Here is a 19,490-nt window from a genome sequence, read left to right on the forward strand (position 1 = left end):
TGATACCAGGCAGGTAACACGATCAACAGGCACTGAACTGTAGGGGGAAGTGCCTTTTAAAGTTTGGAGCCGATATTGGTTGTCCAATAGGAGGTATGCAGAGGACATAGAAGATCGAGTCAGCCCATGCGCAGACCCGAAAACAGGACGCCGACGGCCAGAGCGTGGAGGTCAGCGGGAGGCAGGTAAGTGTGTCAGACCACGGTTGTAGAAACCGAAGGTCCACCGTGTGACAACTATATGTATTAGTCGCTGACCGCAAAAGCTTTCCTACCAAAGCTGGAATCCTTTAAGGGACACTGTTACGAACAGCACTCACCTGAGTCTGCGTGACGCTTACGTGACACAGGGTTAACCACACAACAACCACTTGGTATGTCTAAAATGATTAAATACTTCCCTATCTATGCCACACACTAGCTTTGCGATACTAATTACCACCACCAAGGTTTTTTCGGATAAGAGCTGACACTCTTATTTAGGAAGCCTTCGGTTCTCCCTAGCATTAATCCAACACAATTTACTTTAATCAGAGTTCACTTAAACCACAAGGTTTTCACAGTTTCAATTAGGTAGCGTCTGGACCAAACTGTCGCGTGAATTCATAAGAACACAGAGACTAGAACTTATTAAGTGTAATTTAATATGGAAAATACATCCACAATGCTTAAGATAAAAAGATAATAAAATGACATACAAATAGAGTGCAATTGTTTCTTATAAAATAAAAAGGATAAAACACAGAATTGATACCTCACTTAGAATCAAGTTTGTGGTGCCGGGAGGAGCAGGAAAAAATGGAACCTCTTCAATTAAACTCCCTCAGAAGAAAAAGAACCCCGAGTTACATTTTCAATACAGTTTTAAAGTCAAGCTACAGGGCCCCCCAGCCCCCTTCCCTGTGAGGTCAGAACCAACAGGAGGGGAGAATGCAAATTAGGGTCTTATGACTTTGCTGTTTGAATACCTCTAAGTCAAGTTTTCTTTACACCGTCCTAACTTTTCAACAGTATGGTTTACGAACATGATTTTACCTTCACACAACAGGTCCTAAGTTTCCCTTCATCTGCATACCACACATGCCTCTGGTATGTATGATATTGGAGAAAATGATATGATCTTTTCCTGTGCCCTTATTCAGCTTAAATCTGTCATTAACATACAACCCAGTCTCTGCAGTCGGCCTGTCTGGGGCCTCCCAAACATGTGTGAGATTTCATTGTCTTGCAAGAGATCTCCTCAAAGGCATTCACATTTGCCATCCTGCCATAAATGGTATAAGGTGCTACCCTTATCTACCAGCCCCCCTGGGTGGTTTAACATACACAAAACCCCTTGATCTAACAGCTCCTAAGAGAACCATGTCTCACTATTTCTAGGAAGTAATTCACAAACATATATTTGCAGATTTATGCCTAAAAATTAGCTTGCACATGACACCTCCCCGTTCTAGAGGGTGGCAGGGAAATTGTTACCTACAAGACGATTTTCCCTGCTCACCTGACACAAGGCTTTCGTTCTGACGGGATAATCCATCTGCATTACCATGGTGGCTCCCTTTTCGGTGCTGAACAGTGAAAGTGTATTGCTGGAGGGTCAAACTCCACCGGAGCAACTTCCCATTGTCCCCAGCCACCCTGTGCAACCAGCTGAGAGGGTTGTGATCTGTGATTACCGTAAAGTCCCGTCCGTACAGGTAGGACTGCAACTTTTGCAAGGCCCACACTATAGCTAAACACTCTTTTTCCACAACTGCGTAGGCCACCTCCCTGGGAAGCAGCTTCCGACTTAGGTACAGTATGGGGTGCTCTTCCCCTTGTTGATTCACTTGGCTGAGTACAGCTCCCAGCCCATAGTTGGAGGCATCCGTTTGCACTGTAAACCTCCGGTCAAAATCAGGAGCCTGCAATACTGGGGATTGGGTAAGTGCAGACTTCAATGCGGTGAATGCCTCTTCACAGTCTGGGGTCCAAGTCACCACTTGGGGCAACCTCTTTTTTGTAAGGTCAGTTAGGGGCTTAGCTAAGGAGCTATATTGGGGCACGAATTTTCGGTAATATCCAGCGGTCCCCAAAAAGGACATAACCTGTTTCTTGGTCTTAGGGGTGGGCCATGCAGCAATAGCATCTACCTTAGTTGGCTCGGGACGCAGGGTACCTCCTCCTACTCGGTGCCCCAAGTACTGCACCTCATTCATACCAATCTGACATTTCTCAGGTTTTATTGTTAAACCCGCCCCCGCTATTTTAGCTAGCACACTGCTCAAGTGGATCAAATGTTCTTCCCAGGTCTGGCTAAACACAGCAATGTCATCTAGGTAGGCTACAGCATACCTCTCTTGGCCCTCTAGCAGGCTATCAACAAGTCGCTGGAAGGAGGCAGGGGCATTTTTCATCCCAAAGGGCATGACCAGGAACTCATACAGACCAAACGGGGTGATAAATGCGGACCGCTCCTGAGCCTCAGGCGTCAGAGGGATCTGCCAATAACCCCTACTCAGATCCATAATGGTTATATAGCGAGCGTGGGCTAACCGTTCTAGCAATTCATCTATCCTGGGCATGGGATAGGCATCAAACACAGTAGCCTCATTTAACCTTCTATAATCCACACAGAACCGGGTTCCACCACATTTTTTGGGGATCAGCACTACTGGTGCAGCCCAGGAGCTGTGGGACTTTCTAATTACCCCTAACTCCAACATTTCTTCAATCTCCCTTTTCATATCTGTCTGCACTTCCAGGGAAACTCGATAAGCTGTCTGTCTGAGGGGAGGCTGATCGCCTGTGTTTACATGATGAGCAACTAGATGTGTTTGCCCTGGCTTCCCTGTAAAATGATTCTGATAGGGCCTCAATGTCACAAACAGCTGATCTAGCTGTACTTCTGTCAAGCTCTCACTACGCTGGGTGGTCTCTAATGATCTCCCACTCTTGGCAGAGGCTACTAAGTCTAACAAGGGGTCTGGCTCCTGGTCCCCTTCAGGTAAGCTACATACAGCTAATACAGAGACCCCCCTTTCGTGGTAGGCCTTGATCATGTTCACATGATATACCTTGTGCCTCTTCCGTCCCTCATCCCTGGCTACCACATAATTGACATCATTGATGCGTTGAACTATCAAGTAGGGGCCCTCCCAAGCAGCCTGTAACTTATTCTGCCGCATAGGAACCAATACCAGAACTTTCTGACCCACTTCAAAGATACGCTCCCTAGCACTGCGGTCATACCATTGCTTCTGCTTAGTCTGGGCAGCCTTCAGATTACTATGCACCATCCCCATTAGGGATTGCATCCTCTCCCTGAACTGCACCACATAGTGGACCACGGAGGTTTCGGGGGTGATTAATTTCCCTTCCCAATCCTCTTTGATCAGATCTAAGGGACCGCGCACCCTGCGCCCATACAGGAGTTCAAAGGGGGAGAAGCCAGTGGATTCCTGCGGCACCTCCCTGTACGCAAACAGGAGGTGCGGCAGAAACCTCTCCCAGTCTCTCCCCTGGGACTCCACAAAGGTTCTGAGCATCTGTTTGAGAGTACCATTAAAACGCTCACACAGGCCATTAGTCTGTGGGTGGTAGGGGCTGGCTATGAGGTGTTCCACGTGCATCTTTTTGCAAAGGCTTTGCATTAAATTAGACATAAACTGTGTGCCCTGATCAGTTAACATTTCCTTGGGGAATCCTACCCTGGAGAAAATGGATATGAGGGCATCGGCCACCTTGTCAGCCCGTATGGAGGAGAGGGCCACCGCTTCGGGGTACCGTGTGGCATAGTCCACCACAGTGAGAATAAATTGTTTTCCAGAGCTGCTGGGAATGGCAAGGGGTCCTATAATGTCCACAGCTACCCGCTCAAAGGGTTCTGCTATTATTGGCAGGGGCACTAGAGGGGCGTGTCCCACATCACCAGGCTTCCCCACCATCTGACAGGCATGACAAGATCGACAATAATTGGCAATATCTTTGCCCATTTCTGGCCAGTAAAACTTTTGCTTTAAGCGAGACTTAGTTTTCTTTATGCCTAAATGCCCTGCCAGCGGGACCTCATGAGCTACCCTGAGTAACCCTTCCCGATACATAAGGGGTACCACTAGCCGTTTCTCCATCACCCCCGCCTCAGGTACATCTCTGGCTACACTTTCCTTATACAACCTTCCCTGTTCCCAAAACACTCTTTCTTTATCAGACTCAGTGGGAGGACTGCCTGCTAGGCACCTCAGTGTTTCCAGTGTAGTGTCAGTCTGCTGTGCTTGTTGAAAAGCCTGGCTTCTCACTTGCTGCTCAGTGTCTGGTGATAAAGGTAAGGCGTCTGTAACTGCAGGTGCTGGAGGGAGGGGGGTTAGAGGGGGAGCTTCTGGGTCAGAGGGACTTTCTACCTCTCTCTCAGGAGTTAATTGTGAGGACCTATCCTTCTCTGCTTGCCTACGTGTGACCACTGACACTGAGGAAATAGTTACATCCCCTAACTCCTTGGATACAGACAGTTGACCTAGGTCGGATACAATTGAGCAATCATTTTCCTTCTCACATCCTAGTTTACAGACTTCAGATACAACTGAACAAACATTTTCCCTGTCACATCCTGATACCTGGGAAAAAACATGGTTAAGTTCAGAGTCCACAACATCACTACTAGCAACATAACGAGATAACATCCTGCCTAAATCAGTTCCAAGCAAAACATTTGTAGGAATATTGTCCGATACCCCGACTTCCCTTAGACCTCTTCCAGCACCCCAGTCCAGATAGACCCGGGCCATAGGCACAGCAGGGTGTATCCCTCCCACCCCGCGCACAGCAATAGTTTTCCCTGGAATTATATCCGATGACCCCACCAACTCTGAACGCACCAGGGTAACATCAGCACCCGTGTCTCTTAACCCCACAGTTACCTTGTCACCGACAGTGACCGTTTGCAGATTGTCATTCCGGCTCACTTGGGATCCCGCAACACACAGGACAGCTGGAGCAGACCGGGGAGGAGGTGGTCCCACAGTGGAGGCTGTAGATGTCTTTCGGTCTGGACAGGCGGCACTGAGGTGCCCTGTCCTGTTGCAAATAAAACAACGGCGGGTATCTCCCTGAACAGGCTTGGCCCCCACCCTCCCAAAAGATGAAGAAACAACAGCAGGTGAATGTGCTCCTCCTGGCCGCTCCCCTTTCCAGGCAGACTGTCCTGGCACAAAAGTTCCTCTTTTAGCTGCAGGGGCCCGGGTGACAGTATACTTGTCAGCCAGTCTAGCTGCTTCCGCAGATGATGCAGGGTCCCGATCCACTACCCATTCCTTCACATCAGCTGGGCACAAAGTCAGAAACTGCTCCTGGATCATCAAATCTTGCAGAGCATCAAAGGTGGTGATCTGTAGCCCTCCAACCCACTGTTTGAAGGAAGCACACAGCTGGGCCACAAGTCCTGAATATGTGTCAGAGGCACTGCGTTTTAAATCTCTGAATTTCTGCCTATGCGCCTCTGGGGTGATGTTAAAACGTTGCAACAGGGCACTTTTGATTGCCTCATAATTTCCATCCATCTCAGGTGGAATATCTGCAAAGGCCTCTAATGCTTTACCTCGCAAACCAGGGGTTAAATATTGTGCCCACTGATCTTTGGCCAGTCCATACTGTCGGCAAGTCTTTTCAAATCCTCGCAAAAAAGCATCTACATCCCCGTCTTTTTCCAATACAGGGAAATTCTCAGGACGGGGTCTGCTAATACCAGTGTCTTTCGCTTCTGACTGGCGTTTGAGCTTGGCAAGCTCCAGCTCATATCTCCTATCTGCCTCTCGCTCGGCAGATTCTCTTTCTGCTTGGCGCTCCGCTGCCTCCATAGCAGCGCGCCTCTCTGCTGCCTCCATAGCAGCGTGCCTCTCTGCTGCCTCCATAGCAGCGCGCCTCTCTGCTGCCTCCATAGCAGCGTGTCTCTCTCTCTCCTGACGGTCAGCAGCTTCCTTCTCCTGGAACTGCTGTATGAGTTGCATTTTAGTTGTAATGTCCGCTGGGCCCAAATATTTCAGGGCGGTTTGCATATAAACGTCCATAGCAGTGTCCACACATGCACCATTAGAATCATCCGAAATTAACCGTCCCTGGTTTTGAGGAATATCCACAGTCAGGTCCGCTCCTGAGTCCTGGCTATGCTCTTCCTCAGACACAACTGTGAGTTGATGTTCATCCCTCTGTACAAGAGCTTCAATCAATTGCTCCTTACTTTTGCCACTGGTGGGAATTCCTGCATCCTCACAATCTGAAATCAGCGCCTCCTTTGTCAAACGTTTATATGCAGCAGCCATTTCCTCAGTTTAATGCCAAATAAAAAAAGATAAGAAAAAAAAGAGAAGGGGAGGGAAAGAAACAATTGCTGTATGTCTTATAAATGTTTTAAGCATTGAGTTCAGTCTCTGGTGAATTAGTCTGTATTTCCTCTCTCAGGGATCACACAACCCTAATTCACTTAAGTTCTTAAAAAAAAAAATTAAAAATATATCCCACAAGCTTGCCACCAATTTGTCACGAACAGCACTCACCTGAGTCTGCGTGACGCTTACGTGACACAGGGTTAACCACACAACAACCACTTGGTATGTCTAAAATGATTAAATACTTCCCTATCTATGCCACACACTAGCTTTGCGATACTAATTACCACCACCAAGGTTTTTTCGGATAAGAGCTGACACTCTTATTTAGGAAGCCTTCGGTTCTCCCTAGCATTAATCCAACACAATTTACTTTAATCAGAGTTCACTTAAACCACAAGGTTTTCACAGTTTCAATTAGGTAGCGTCTGGACCAAACTGTCGCGTGAATTCATAAGAACACAGAGACTAGAACTTATTAAGTGTAATTTAATATGGAAAATACATCCACAATGCTTAAGATAAAAAGATAATAAAATGACATACAAATAGAGTGCAATTGTTTCTTATAAAATAAAAAGGATAAAACACAGAATTGATACCTCACTTAGAATCAAGTTTGTGGTGCCGGGAGGAGCAGGAAAAAATGGAACCTCTTCAAATAAACTCCCTCAGAAGAAAAAGAACCCCGAGTTACATTTTCAATACAGTTTTAAAGTCAAGCTACAGGGCCCCCCAGCCCCCTTCCCTGTGAGGTCAGAACCAACAGGAGGGGAGAATGCAAATTAGGGTCTTATGACTTTGCTGTTTGAATACCTCTAAGTCAAGTTTTCTTTACACCGTCCTAACTTTTCAACAGTATGGTTTACGAACATGATTTTACCTTCACACAACAGGTCCTAAGTTTCCCTTCATCTGCATACCACACATGCCTCTGGTATGTATGATATTGGAGAAAATGATATGATCTTTTCCTGTGCCCTTATTCAGCTTAAATCTGTCATTAACATACAACCCAGTCTCTGCAGTCGGCCTGTCTGGGGCCTCCCAAACATGTGTGAGATTTCATTGTCTTGCAAGAGATCTCCTCAAAGGCATTCACATTTGCCATCCTGCCATAAATGGTATAAGGTGCTACCCTTATCTACCAGCCCCCCTGGGTGGTTTAACATACACAAAACCCCTTGATCTAACAGCTCCTAAGAGAACCATGTCTCACTATTTCTAGGAAGTAATTCACAAACATATATTTGCAGATTTATGCCTAAAAATTAGCTTGCACATGACAGACACCCAGACCGCCACCGCGTGAACTCATTATTCATCTTTACTTCCAAAACAACTGCTCAAGGAACAACCAAATGCCTTCCTCCGAAAGATGCGCCCCCTCTGTCCGTTAAAACCAAGTCTGATCCACCGTAATTAACGGGTGGTGTATCACTACACCCCCAAGTGACCTAACTACATCGGTTGACTTTCTTGACTAGGGTCTTCATTGTGGGGGCAGGGGTACTGGTCCTCCAGGAAAGCCTGGGAATAACGTCAGACCAGCATAAGCGTTTTCCCCAGGCCAGGTAAAGTGAATGGCACACAGATCCTCCCTAATGGAGATCAATAAATCCAGTGATTTGCCCCTACCCAGGTCATTACTACCCAAGTGGATGGCTAGTACATCAGGGGGACCTCTGACATGCACTTCAGCAGAGAAGAGGGGCAGCAGGGCCACCAAGCCATGCCTCTCCTACCCAACCATTTCACATCCACCTGTTGAGAGAAAGCTGACCTGTCTCGAGCCAGCCTACTGGATGCCCAGTAGACATAGGAGACATAGGAGTGTCCGATCGCCCATATCTGAATCGCTCTGCCAGCTGAACCTAAATAAGAACCTGAACAAAGAAAAAGGTCCTTCATGAAGCCTCAACTCAAGCCGTTCCACCATTACCATGGTTTTCCCACAATGGGGAAGCCAACCGGAAAGGGAGAGGAGAAAGGTAACCCATATGAAGGTAAAAAAACCTGTAAAACCCTGGAGGCACGTAACTAATCAGGCCTGGAAAAAACAGGAAAAAAAATCCCTTCACGCCCTAGCTAAAAGTGACTAGTAGAAAAGCCCGGGGTTACCGAAGGGGGAAGGGGGTGGCGACCAAGAGCAGACTACCTCTTAGTTCTGATGTATGACTTATAAGCATCAAACTTCCACCTGCCAAGTGATTTCATCGCAACAATGGAATGGCTGCCTTTGGCTGATGCATTAGTCACCCCAATTCGGAAAAAATGGGCACCGTAAAAGGCAGAGCCTAAACTCTAATGAGTGCTAAACTGGAATTTGAAGAGGGGAGTCCCGCTGGCATAAACTAACCACAGCTCTCCTACCACAGGTCTAATACCATAAAATCTAGTGCACAGTCGAACTGGACATATGTCCTGATTACCATGAGCCAGAATCTGAATCCACTGACGATGACCACTCTGATCTGACTTTGATCTGAGGAGCTTCCAAGACATCATGCTACCATGTACAATCAGGTGCCTAGTCAGCAGCACTGCTCGTACCTCACTTTTAGACTGCGCCACCAACTCGCTAACTTGGAAAGCGTCAAAGAAAGCTGGTGAAGAAACCACCTGGGGCCGTCATGACAAATTACCCCAGTAGGGGGGCTGGGGCCCACACACCTTGCCTGTGATGGTCCCCTTAAAAATGGGCTAGGGGGTGTGTGGGTTTATACCCCCAAACCCACCCATCTGCCTGCTATGACATAGGGCAGCAGGGTGGTGGGGAGTGACTAGGTCCCACCCTAGTGGGATTGTAGGGTTGTTCACACTGTTCCCCCTTATACCTGGTGGGGGCCGGGGATGAAAAATTCATTGGTGGCTCTGGGGTGTTCCCCACTGCCTTTCCGGCCCGCAGCTGCTGGCGTGGGCTGCACCGTGAAGACAGAGGGGTCACTAACAGTGGTGCCAGCTCTGTCACAATGGGAAAGGCAACTGCCCCAAGATGTCTCCCCAAAAAGGGTTGGAAGCCATGTTGGTAACAGGCGGAAGGGGCAGCATGACAATTTGGCCGCAGCATGGTAGTGCAGGTGGCGGGGGGTCAGATTGTGAAGTAGGGGAAATGAAGTGAGGTTGAACATGTGAGGAAGGCGGGGCTAAAACTACAAAAGGAGTGGGGACAAAGTAGTGCAAGAACAGCTATGGGATAAGGAGGAAGGGGGAGATGAGAGGTGGTACAATTAAAGGGGAAACTAGTGTGGTGGAAATTGGTTTAAGGGAGGGTTGTGGGGAATGACCCTGTAGAAGGGACAGATTTAGGAAAAAAGTGGTGAAACAGGGAACAAAAGACAGAAGATAAGAATGGACAGGAGGGAAAGAAGAGAAGAAGAGAAAAAGCAAATGCAATAAAGGACAACAAAGAGATACTGAGCCTGCACGCTGGTGTGCTTCTGCTTAGCGAAATTTGTGCAGCAAACGAGGCCCAAATTCCACTGGGGGAAGAATATATAGGGCAGTCACAAACCCATCCCCTTGCATACTATTTTCAGGAGTATGCAGTGAAACGTAATCTCCAATAGGTAAGTGAACTGGCACAACAGCAAATCTGATGCTGTTAGCTGCCCTGCCAGTGCGCCCGCACTGACAGGGCAGCTAATAGCATTGGATTTGCTGTTAGCTGCCTGTCAAGAACACAGAAGTGCCAGCGTCTGAAGAGAGGAGGAGCAGAAGACAGCAAGGTAAGTTCTGCCTTTAAATATCAAGGGGGAGGAGGAGGTGATACACAGACTGTGGAGGGGGGAGATTACTGGTGGGGGGAGGGGGTTAATGGGTTAATGAATTGGCTGCAATGGGTTTGAAGAACTGGCTGGGGTGGGGGTGGGGTAATGAATTGCTTGCAATGGGTTGATGAATTTGAGGGGGTTAATGTATTGGCTGCAGGGGGTTGATGAATTTGCCTGGGAGGGAAATGAATTGCCTGTGAATGAGTTGATGAATTAGCTAGTGGGGGGTGCTAATGAATTTCCTGCAATGGGTTGATAAATTGGCTAGGGGGTTAATGAATTGGTTGTGGGGTAATGAATTGGCTAGGGAGGGTTAATAAATTGGTTATGGTGAGGTGACTAATTGGCTGGGGCGGTGGGTGAGCAAATGAGTGGTTGTGTGGGTGATGAAATGGATGGGGCGATCATAAATGTTCTGGTGAGGGTTGATAAAAATGGCTGGGGAAGGTGATGAAATAGCTTGTAGGGGCCATGATCTCTGCATTGTGTGGCAATCATGCGGTCTCAGCGGTCACTAGAATGCTAAATACTGGACAGATGGGGCTGGTAGATATTTGTATATGAAATTATAAATAATTTTCATATATTTTATTGTCTATATATGCCTGTATTAGGGGGTTGTTTTATTTGGTCATAATGCAGTGTTGTGTTTGTATCATTCAGGGTTTGTTAACATTTTGTACTATAATAAAATTTTTGCACATTTTCATTACAGGACTCCCAAGTTTCCAGAAGCCAACTGACAACAACGCTCCAAGAACAAGCAAGAGAAAACATCAGGTAATCTACGCTGCAAGATCAGGTAAGAGAGAACGGCGCAATTTGTCTAAATTTCAATGCTGAATCTTACTGTAATGATATTTTAATATGTCTGCAGAAAGAAGTGTGTTTTATCTATTAATTAATATTTTACAATTTTGTGTTTGTGTGTGTATATATATATATATATATATATATATATATATATATATATTGTGGCAAGAGTCCGCTACTGCAGAAGCACACGCGTACAACTTCTTCCTTTTTATGGTTCTTTATTGTCAGGATGGTAATAATGTTTTGACACCGTATACTTGCACAGCAATTATGGAGACCCTCAATGCCTACTATACATAGTCCAGCTCACTGTCCAGCTCTCTGTCCAGATCAGCCAGCTAGCCCAGCGTTGATCTCCCTGAACAATGAAACAAGCAGGGTTTTATACCTGACACTCGGAGTGTCACACTCCTCCCACAGGCCTAGCTTGATGGACAGGCGACACACCCACCTTCTCTTTAAAAGGAAACGCCCATCCCTGGCTCTGTTTAGACTATCAGACCCACCCTGTCTGTTTGCTGAGAGGAAGCAGCCTTTAAATCATGTAAGTAAACCAACTTTTACTACACATATGTTTTTACCTGGTATAATCTCCACCTAGGTACATAACTGTGCCAATGTTTTACTCTACTTCCCTGCTTTATCTGCATATTGCCAGCTAAATGTCTCTTTTTGTTACATTATGTATATATATATATAAAGAGAGAGAGAAGTGTATTCTCACAGCGCTGTTCTTTCTAGTGGTTTCTTTTGTATAGTTTATTGAGAAGTATGCAGTGCTTATCTGAACAGCAATAATACTAATACTAATACATATATATATATATATATATATATATATATATATAGTGATGGAAGTGGGCTGGTAGACGGTGGTATGCCATACTGCCACTTCTACTGTCTTCATTGTAAAACCTTTCTAAATTTCCACTTTGACCACTGTATATACATTCGTGGTGATTGGCTGGGGGGCAGCAACCAGTGTCCAGGGCGACTGGAACCCTTAATCAGGCCCCGTGTACCATACTGCACCCCTGTCTTGTCCAAGCATCACCAGCAGCTCCTGAGTGCAGCAGAGGTCCCCTCTATCATATTGCGGGTGCCTGCATGAGGAGGGGATTTGAAAACACCGCTGCCTGAAACAGGCAAGCAGCAGAAGCAGCGGGGACAGCATAGCTGGACGACCAAACCAGGGCACTAGCTAGACTGGGTGATATGCTGATCCTCAGGAAAATAATGTATTATTGTATAACTCCATGAACTACACCCAAAATTGAAAGTTAAGTTATCCTTTAAAGGCCGACTGACCTCAAAAATATACTTTGATTAATTATGACTAGTAATGGGTTTGTATATGATATCAGTACAATTTTTTCTGTGTGTATGAATTGCACAGTGCCACTCCCAGAGTACTATTATTAATTTTATATTGTATTATAGTTGTCATAGCTCTGGGGGACATAGTAAACGGTCAGAGAAGCATGACATGATGAAAAGGGGGAGTACCATGGTGAACCCATGACTAAGCCCCGTCTAACATGGACACCTCTGCTGCTGCAGGACTGTGTCAATGTCAGGATGTTTAATATGATCTTTTATTTGTTCTGTGCATTTCTAACCTGCTAATTTCAACACAGTGGCATGGTGACGGGAGTGAGAATGTTAGCAGAGAGTGCCCGTCCCACAGACAATTTAGACAGCTGATTTGTTTAGTTTCAGGTACATGTTGGATTCACTTTACTATACACAAATAAATGTTTGTAGGATGATATATTTCGAAAATAGACCAAATGGTTTTATTATATTTATTTATATACTAGTATCTAGTGGAAACGTGGGCACAGCATGCCCATTCTGTTTTTCCTTACTATCCACCTTATCTCATGTCTGTTCCTCCTTCACTTTATGACTTCAGCAGAAGCGGTTCAGTTGATAGCCCCTGAAATGGGAGGAGGCAATAAAAAAAGAGTGCCCCCCTCAGTCCTGCACAAATTATGCGCTAGTTTTTGGAGTGGCTGAGATTACAGTGTTTACTTAAAAATGAAGTCCCTGGGAATATCAAGGAGGCAGGATAATACTGAGGGTTCTATTCATCACAAAACAGGATTAAGGTTTTGGGTGGGCCTGGGGCACTTAAGACAGGGGAGCCCCTAAGGTATAAAATTAAGAGCAATGTGCCATCATTCAGTAAGAATTACTTACTAAGCCAATTTTGAATCACATGGTCCTGAATATACCATACTATTAGGACCCTTGATGACCTAAATGAATAATAGTGCCCCCTTGATGATCTTAATTAATATTAGTGTCCCCTGATGACCGTAATAAATAGCAATGCCTCGTTAATGGTCGTAATTAATAATTGTTCCCCCTTCATGATCTAAATTAATAACAGTGCCCCTTGATGATCTAAGTTAATAATAGTGTACTGTTGATTAGTGTAATTAATAGTTGTGCCACCTTGATGAGTGTAATTAATAACAGTGCCCCCTCAAGGATGTTAATTAATAGTAGTGCCCCCTTGATTGTGTTAATTAGTAATTGTGGCCCCTTAATGATAGTATTTAATAGTTCTCTTTTGATGATGTTAATTAGTAATAGTGTTCCCTTGATGATGTTAATTAATAATAGTGCCCCCTTGATTCACCATAACTCAGACACACAACTTCCCACTCACACTCTACCCTCTAAGATAGCTTGTTCACCAAGTGCAAGTTTCTCCCGCTATAAGTGGGGAGAGTACTGGGTGATGGTGCAAACCAAGGATACAATGGCACACAAAGCCCTTATAAAAATCCAGTTCATAGCTATAAATCATATTCATGCATTATTATCCAGTTGCTCTAGACCCAGGTTCTCAAACTGTGATACGAGTACTGCAGGGGGTACCTCATAAAGATTCAACCGCAAATCCAGTCCTTTAAATAGATCATTACACTTAGTATAAACAAACATATTTAAAGGGATAGTTAGAAATCATTTACCTTTAGACAGGTGTACTTGCTAAGAAAACAAAAAAATGAAGAACTGATTCCACTTCTAACTCCACTTGAAAATATATATTATAAAAAGCTTAGACAGTAAGGCTCAATAATGTAAAACAGTTGGTACTTGGTATTATTAGTTGGTTAAATACATTTTGTCGTAAAGCTGTAACAGCTGCTATTACCTCTTTGGTAACACGTGGCTGCCATCAGAAACCATTTATACTGCAGGGGAAAAGTACACGGGGATCACACTCAGCCGCGTCATTCTTCCTATAACACTACACGCTATTGCTGCTTTCAGCTTATGCACATAATAACTTCTGCAACTTAATGTAATGTTTCCATGCACTTATCATGTATATAGTGACACCACTCAGCACAATGTACACGGTGATATCCCATAACATGATGTATACAATGCTCACTTTGATAACAACAGCATAAAACACAGGTAAAAAGTGGTGTCATAGCAAGGATGGCTTAGAATGCTAATAATACATTTTAAAGCTTTCTTATTCTAAGAAAATAACTGCTCATAAGTGAGAGTAGCATTAGAAAGGGGGTTATTTTGCAACTTTCAGTGTATGTAATAACTACTACTGCTATCATCCTCTCCTGTGTCTAAGCCATATTTCATTGCAACTTTCAGCATACCTCCTAACTGTCCTGATTTAGGCGGGACAGTCCCGACATGAGTTCTTTGTCCCACCATCCTGATCAGGACCGTGCAGTTGTGACGTCCTTGTCTCTGTCCCTCTACCTGTCCTGCCACTTCCACCTTTGTAAAATCTCCAAGATCTGTTAAAATCTCTTTCTCACTTTCGATTCAAGTAAAACTCTCATCCATCTACTCCTTATCTCGCGCCTTCCTTTTCCCCATCTCTCCCTATTTTAATATGTCCTCAACGCTGCTGCCTGACTTGTTTTCATCTCTTGTTGCTTGACCTCTGCCGCCCCTCTCTGACAGTCGCTAGGTTGGCTTCCAGTCCGCTTTAGAATCAAATTCAAATTCCTTACCCTCTCCTAGAAAGACCTCAACCAATTGCTACATATCCAACCTCATGTCAACACACACTCCCTCCCGCCTACTCTGCTCTGCCAAAGACTGCTGCCTCTCCTCCTCATCTCTTCACCCCTCCCACCTTCAGGATTTCTCCTGCATTGCTCCCAACCTCTGAAATGCACTCCCATGGCTAATTGGACTATCCAGCAGTCTCCAAGCCTTGAAACAAACATGTGCTTAACACTCATCTTTGCATTCCATCCTACTAACCCTCTCCTTAAATCCCCCACCTCTACCCCACCACTCAGATTATCCCTCTCTGTGTATGTCCATCCCCTCTAGGATGTAAACTCTCATGAGCAGGGCCCATTTGTTGTTTGTATTTACTTATTTTGTAACTTTAGTACTTTTGTTATCTTGTCATTTTATTGTATGTTCTAAACCTTTGTGGTGATTTACAAATAAAAGATAATAATAATAATAATAATAATAATAATAATAATAATAATAATAATATAAAAGGGAGTACTGTTTAACAATAATAATAATTGCCCTTTTCCCATTAAAATGTATGCTGTCTCATGAGCAGGGTCCTACCTACCCTTTCTTTTCATGTCTGCATTTATTTTGTCTACCTTGTACACTTCCTGTTTTATGTGTGCCCTGTATTCCAATGCGGAACATTGTGGTGCTTTACAAATCAACAACAAAAATATTATATAGAGAAAAGTATTATAATTTGCAATTCTGGCAAATATAAAGTTGTAGTCCAAACCACAGTTTATTATTTAAGAAATATAGCTCTGAACTGCAATTCCCAGTAGGGGATTTACAAAAACAACATTCCATTCACTCTCTGCATACATCACAGCCAATAGGAGCAAGTGTAGCACTGAATACAGTAATAGGGTATACACTGGTTGTCAGCCAATTACAGCTATCTGTGAATCAGAGATGGAGAAATCCCATGACTATATATATTTATTTACAGCTCAGCTTTGCTCCACCAATCATATTCCCCTCCCTTTGATGTCACCAGACATATTTCTTGCAATCATTTCTCCCAGCTCCTGATTTCCCCAGATATCTTTATTAAACCTCCCCATACCCGTAATGCAGCATGAAGGGGCTCAGTGAAGGTGGCAGTGACGGTGTGTAAGTGTCTGACCGGGTCACACAGAGCATAAAAGGACAGCTGTCCAGCCTCATAATCCAGATATATCCTCACTCTATCACAGGGAATATTGTCAGGTAACTGGATCCTTTTACAGTCATGAATCACTAAATATTGATGATTCTTATTATACCTCCTCAAAAACCAGGATTTGTTATTATTTTCAAATGCTGACTGACCTCCTCTTCTGTCTATACTGGAATAACACATCCCTATCCCCCAGCTCTCAGATTTACTGACCTCAACTTCCCAGTAATGTTGCCCTGTGGAAAATCTATTGGTGCTTATTACCTGATTACACTGAAATCTCTCTGGTGTTTCCACATGATTCTGGTTTGGTGACCAGTATGCAGTTTTCATGTCATCTGATATATGTATATTATTAGAAGCTGTGTTTACATTCAGTAATATATCTGTAGGTTCCTGCATATAGAAGCATACATGTATACCTCTTATTATATCAGATAATGTATGGAATGTCCCTGACATGAGATCCACATCTAGATCTCCTCCACCATGGACCTGGTCATCATGTCTCTCTCTGTCCTCAATATCACACAAATCATCTGTGTCTGGTTCCTGTAAGATAGTCACTGGATCAGACATATTACACAGTTCCTCAATGTGACGCATCTTCCTGGACAGCTCGTCCTTCTTTATTTCCAACTGCTGGATCAGATCAGAGACTGAGAGTGAAAAACTCTCTTCCTGCCTGGATATCTCACTCAGGACTCTCTTCTCTAGGTCTTCCAGCTGTCTCCAGATGCCTCTAAATAGAGCAGTGACTCTCTCTGTTACACCAGCTGCTTTTTCCTGATCTTCTCTCCTGTGTCCCTGCAGACTCTGGAGTCTTTTCTCAGTCTCCTCTCTCTTTGTGGTCAGTTTATGCAGAACATTTCTCAGTTTCTCCTTCTTCTTCTCAGAGGCCTCAACCAGCATCTCCACTCGGTGTCCCCGATGTTCCCCAGCTGAACAATAAACACAGATACAGACAGCGTCTTTAGTGCAGTAATACTCTAGGATCTTCTTATGGACAGAGCATTTCCTGTTCCCCAGGGAAGTGGTGGGATCAGATAAGACATGTTCTGCTGACTTACTGTGTACTCTCAGGTGATTATCACACAGAGAAGCCTCACAATGCAGACAGGATTTAGCTGCAGGTACAGGAGAGTGAATACAGTAAGTACAGAAGATCCCAGTCTCCCCCTGATCTGGCTGAGTAAGCCACAATCTCCCCACTATGTTACAGAGAGGAATGTTCCTGATCAGTGCAGGACGCTCCTGACACTCTGCTCTGCATTCAGGACAGGTATAAACTCCAGACCCCTCCTGTGTATCCAGCACACAATCAATACAGACCCGGCAGTAGTTGTGTCCACATCTCAGTGATACAGGATCTGTATAAATGTTCAGGCAGATAGAACAGTCCAGCTCCTGTCTCAGATCAGCAGACGCCATCGCTGACAGCAGAGAGAGAAATGAAACTGAAAGTCTCTGACACCCAGAAACTAGTGGGTGTGTTTCACATTCTCCACACAGGGAGAGGCTGTCACTCAAATTATATCTATAGGCTCTGTTATACTAAGCAGCACACCTAATACATAAAAGGACTTAATTCAGAAAAGTATAATAGTTTTGCAAGCAGTAAAGGCTACATCGCAAGATGAAAAATATAAATTTGTAATTACTTTATAAAGAAATACAGTTATTTTGGCTGTTAAGATTTTCTGATGAAAAAATATTGAAATGAATGGCACGAATAAGAGTTTATTTGTTTATTCCCAGATAATTTAGTAAAAGCCTTTAATTGCTGTGACTATGTAACTAACTTTACTAACACCAATATTCCTTATTATGTCTTACTATCTACCATTCATAGAATCTGGTGTTTACATTACAAATATAAAGCGTTTATTAGCTATGCTGCATCATATTAGCATACACGTGTTATTTAATCGTTAAAGGAACACAAATCTCAGCGAAAGAGGCAACAGAGTGATACCCTGGCACCCACCACCACATGAGCTCCAGTACTTGCCCTGGTTTTAGAGGGGTACAAGATTTTTTGTAGGCCAGATTCTCCTAATGAATAATGGCTTGTGCTGATCAGGCTGGGGCTGCTTTCACATTTCGACCCACATTGCAAGCCTTCCTGTTATAGGGTAACCAACCCAGCCCGAAATAGCCTGGTGTTGTTTTCCCGATTTTGCAAAAGGACCCCACAGTCCTGGGTATAGCACTGATGCTGGTTACTTGATTTTGTATCTTGAGGCATTTGCTTATTTATTTGGGAACAAATCACCTCATGTTGTTTCCTGGTTACAGATCTCATGCCCTGTCTTGCTTTCGGTCTACTTGTCAATTTGGTGTGTTTATCAATTTGGAGGTCCATCTCTTTTAATAACGATTTAGACAATACTATTGTTCCACATAACATAATGTTTAATTATGTATATCTTCTTTTATATTGCAGGAACATATACTGCATCCATGTACAAAGCTAGAACCTTAATTAGGCAATGCCTCAGTAGAACTGACAATTTAAATTTCCTCTACACTTACAATGACAAGTGTGGCAGAAGTAGAATCCACAGAAACCTCCTCACAAATGCTTTTAAATAAGGAAATAGACATATCTTATTACGGGTTTTTTGTTACACTTTTTTAAACACTTACATGTCAAATAGTTTTCAATGATTATCTGGCAGATTGTATAGTAGACAGCAAGCCACCTTTACAGGGGCATAGAGAAGCACACACCACCAGATTTATCAAGGTACCTGAACCAGGGGCCTGATTCATGAAGGATCTTAACTTAAGAAACTTCTTTTTTAAGTCTCCTGGACAAAACCATGTTACAATGCAAGGGGTGCAAATTAGTATTTTGTTTTGCACATAAGTTAAATACTGACTGTTTTTTTCATGCAGCACACAAATACTTGATAGCTTATTTGTAGACTGAAATTTAAAGTTGATATTTGTGTGCTGCATGAAAAAACAGTCAGTATTTAACGTATGTGCAAAACAGAATACTAATTTGCACCCCTTGCATTGTAACATGGTTTTGTCCAGGAGACTGAAATAAGAAGTTTCTTAAGTTAAGATCCTTAATGAATCAGGCCCCTGGTCTTCAGTAGGTATGTTCGAAGGTATGTTCCATCATGCCCCTAGTGGTTATATGTGACATCCTTATAGTTATGCTTTGCTGGTCTATGGTTATTAGCCATGAGCGACACCCATAACCTGAATCACCTGAAATGACACCGATGACATTTTACATTTAGTTAACATATCTTGCAGTTACAATATGTTAAGCATATTAAACAATGTCCTGAGTTATTCTTGTTTTTAATACCAAGTAGCCATCCCTTTGGCATTT

General features: G+C 43.9%; 2 protein-coding genes across 2 annotated transcripts; both read right to left on the reverse strand.

The window, feature by feature from the left end:
- Positions 1-1,042: 1,042 nt before the first annotated feature.
- LOC142153051 (uncharacterized) lies at positions 1,043-6,313 on the reverse strand. The gene has a single exon (XM_075210305.1). The coding sequence runs from the start codon at positions 6,290-6,292 to the stop codon at positions 1,472-1,474; it is 4,821 nt and encodes a 1,606-aa protein (XP_075066406.1). The 5' UTR covers positions 6,293-6,313; the 3' UTR covers positions 1,043-1,471.
- A 9,397-nt stretch (positions 6,314-15,710) lies between these two features.
- On the reverse strand, positions 15,711-17,569 carry LOC142150213 (E3 ubiquitin/ISG15 ligase TRIM25-like). The gene has a single exon (XM_075205420.1). The coding sequence runs from the start codon at positions 17,567-17,569 to the stop codon at positions 15,992-15,994; it is 1,578 nt and encodes a 525-aa protein (XP_075061521.1). The 3' UTR covers positions 15,711-15,991.
- Positions 17,570-19,490: the final 1,921 nt, after the last annotated feature.

This window comes from Mixophyes fleayi, chromosome 4, assembly GCF_038048845.1.
Source record: "Mixophyes fleayi isolate aMixFle1 chromosome 4, aMixFle1.hap1, whole genome shotgun sequence".
Lineage (NCBI taxonomy): Eukaryota > Metazoa > Chordata > Amphibia > Anura > Limnodynastidae > Mixophyes > Mixophyes fleayi.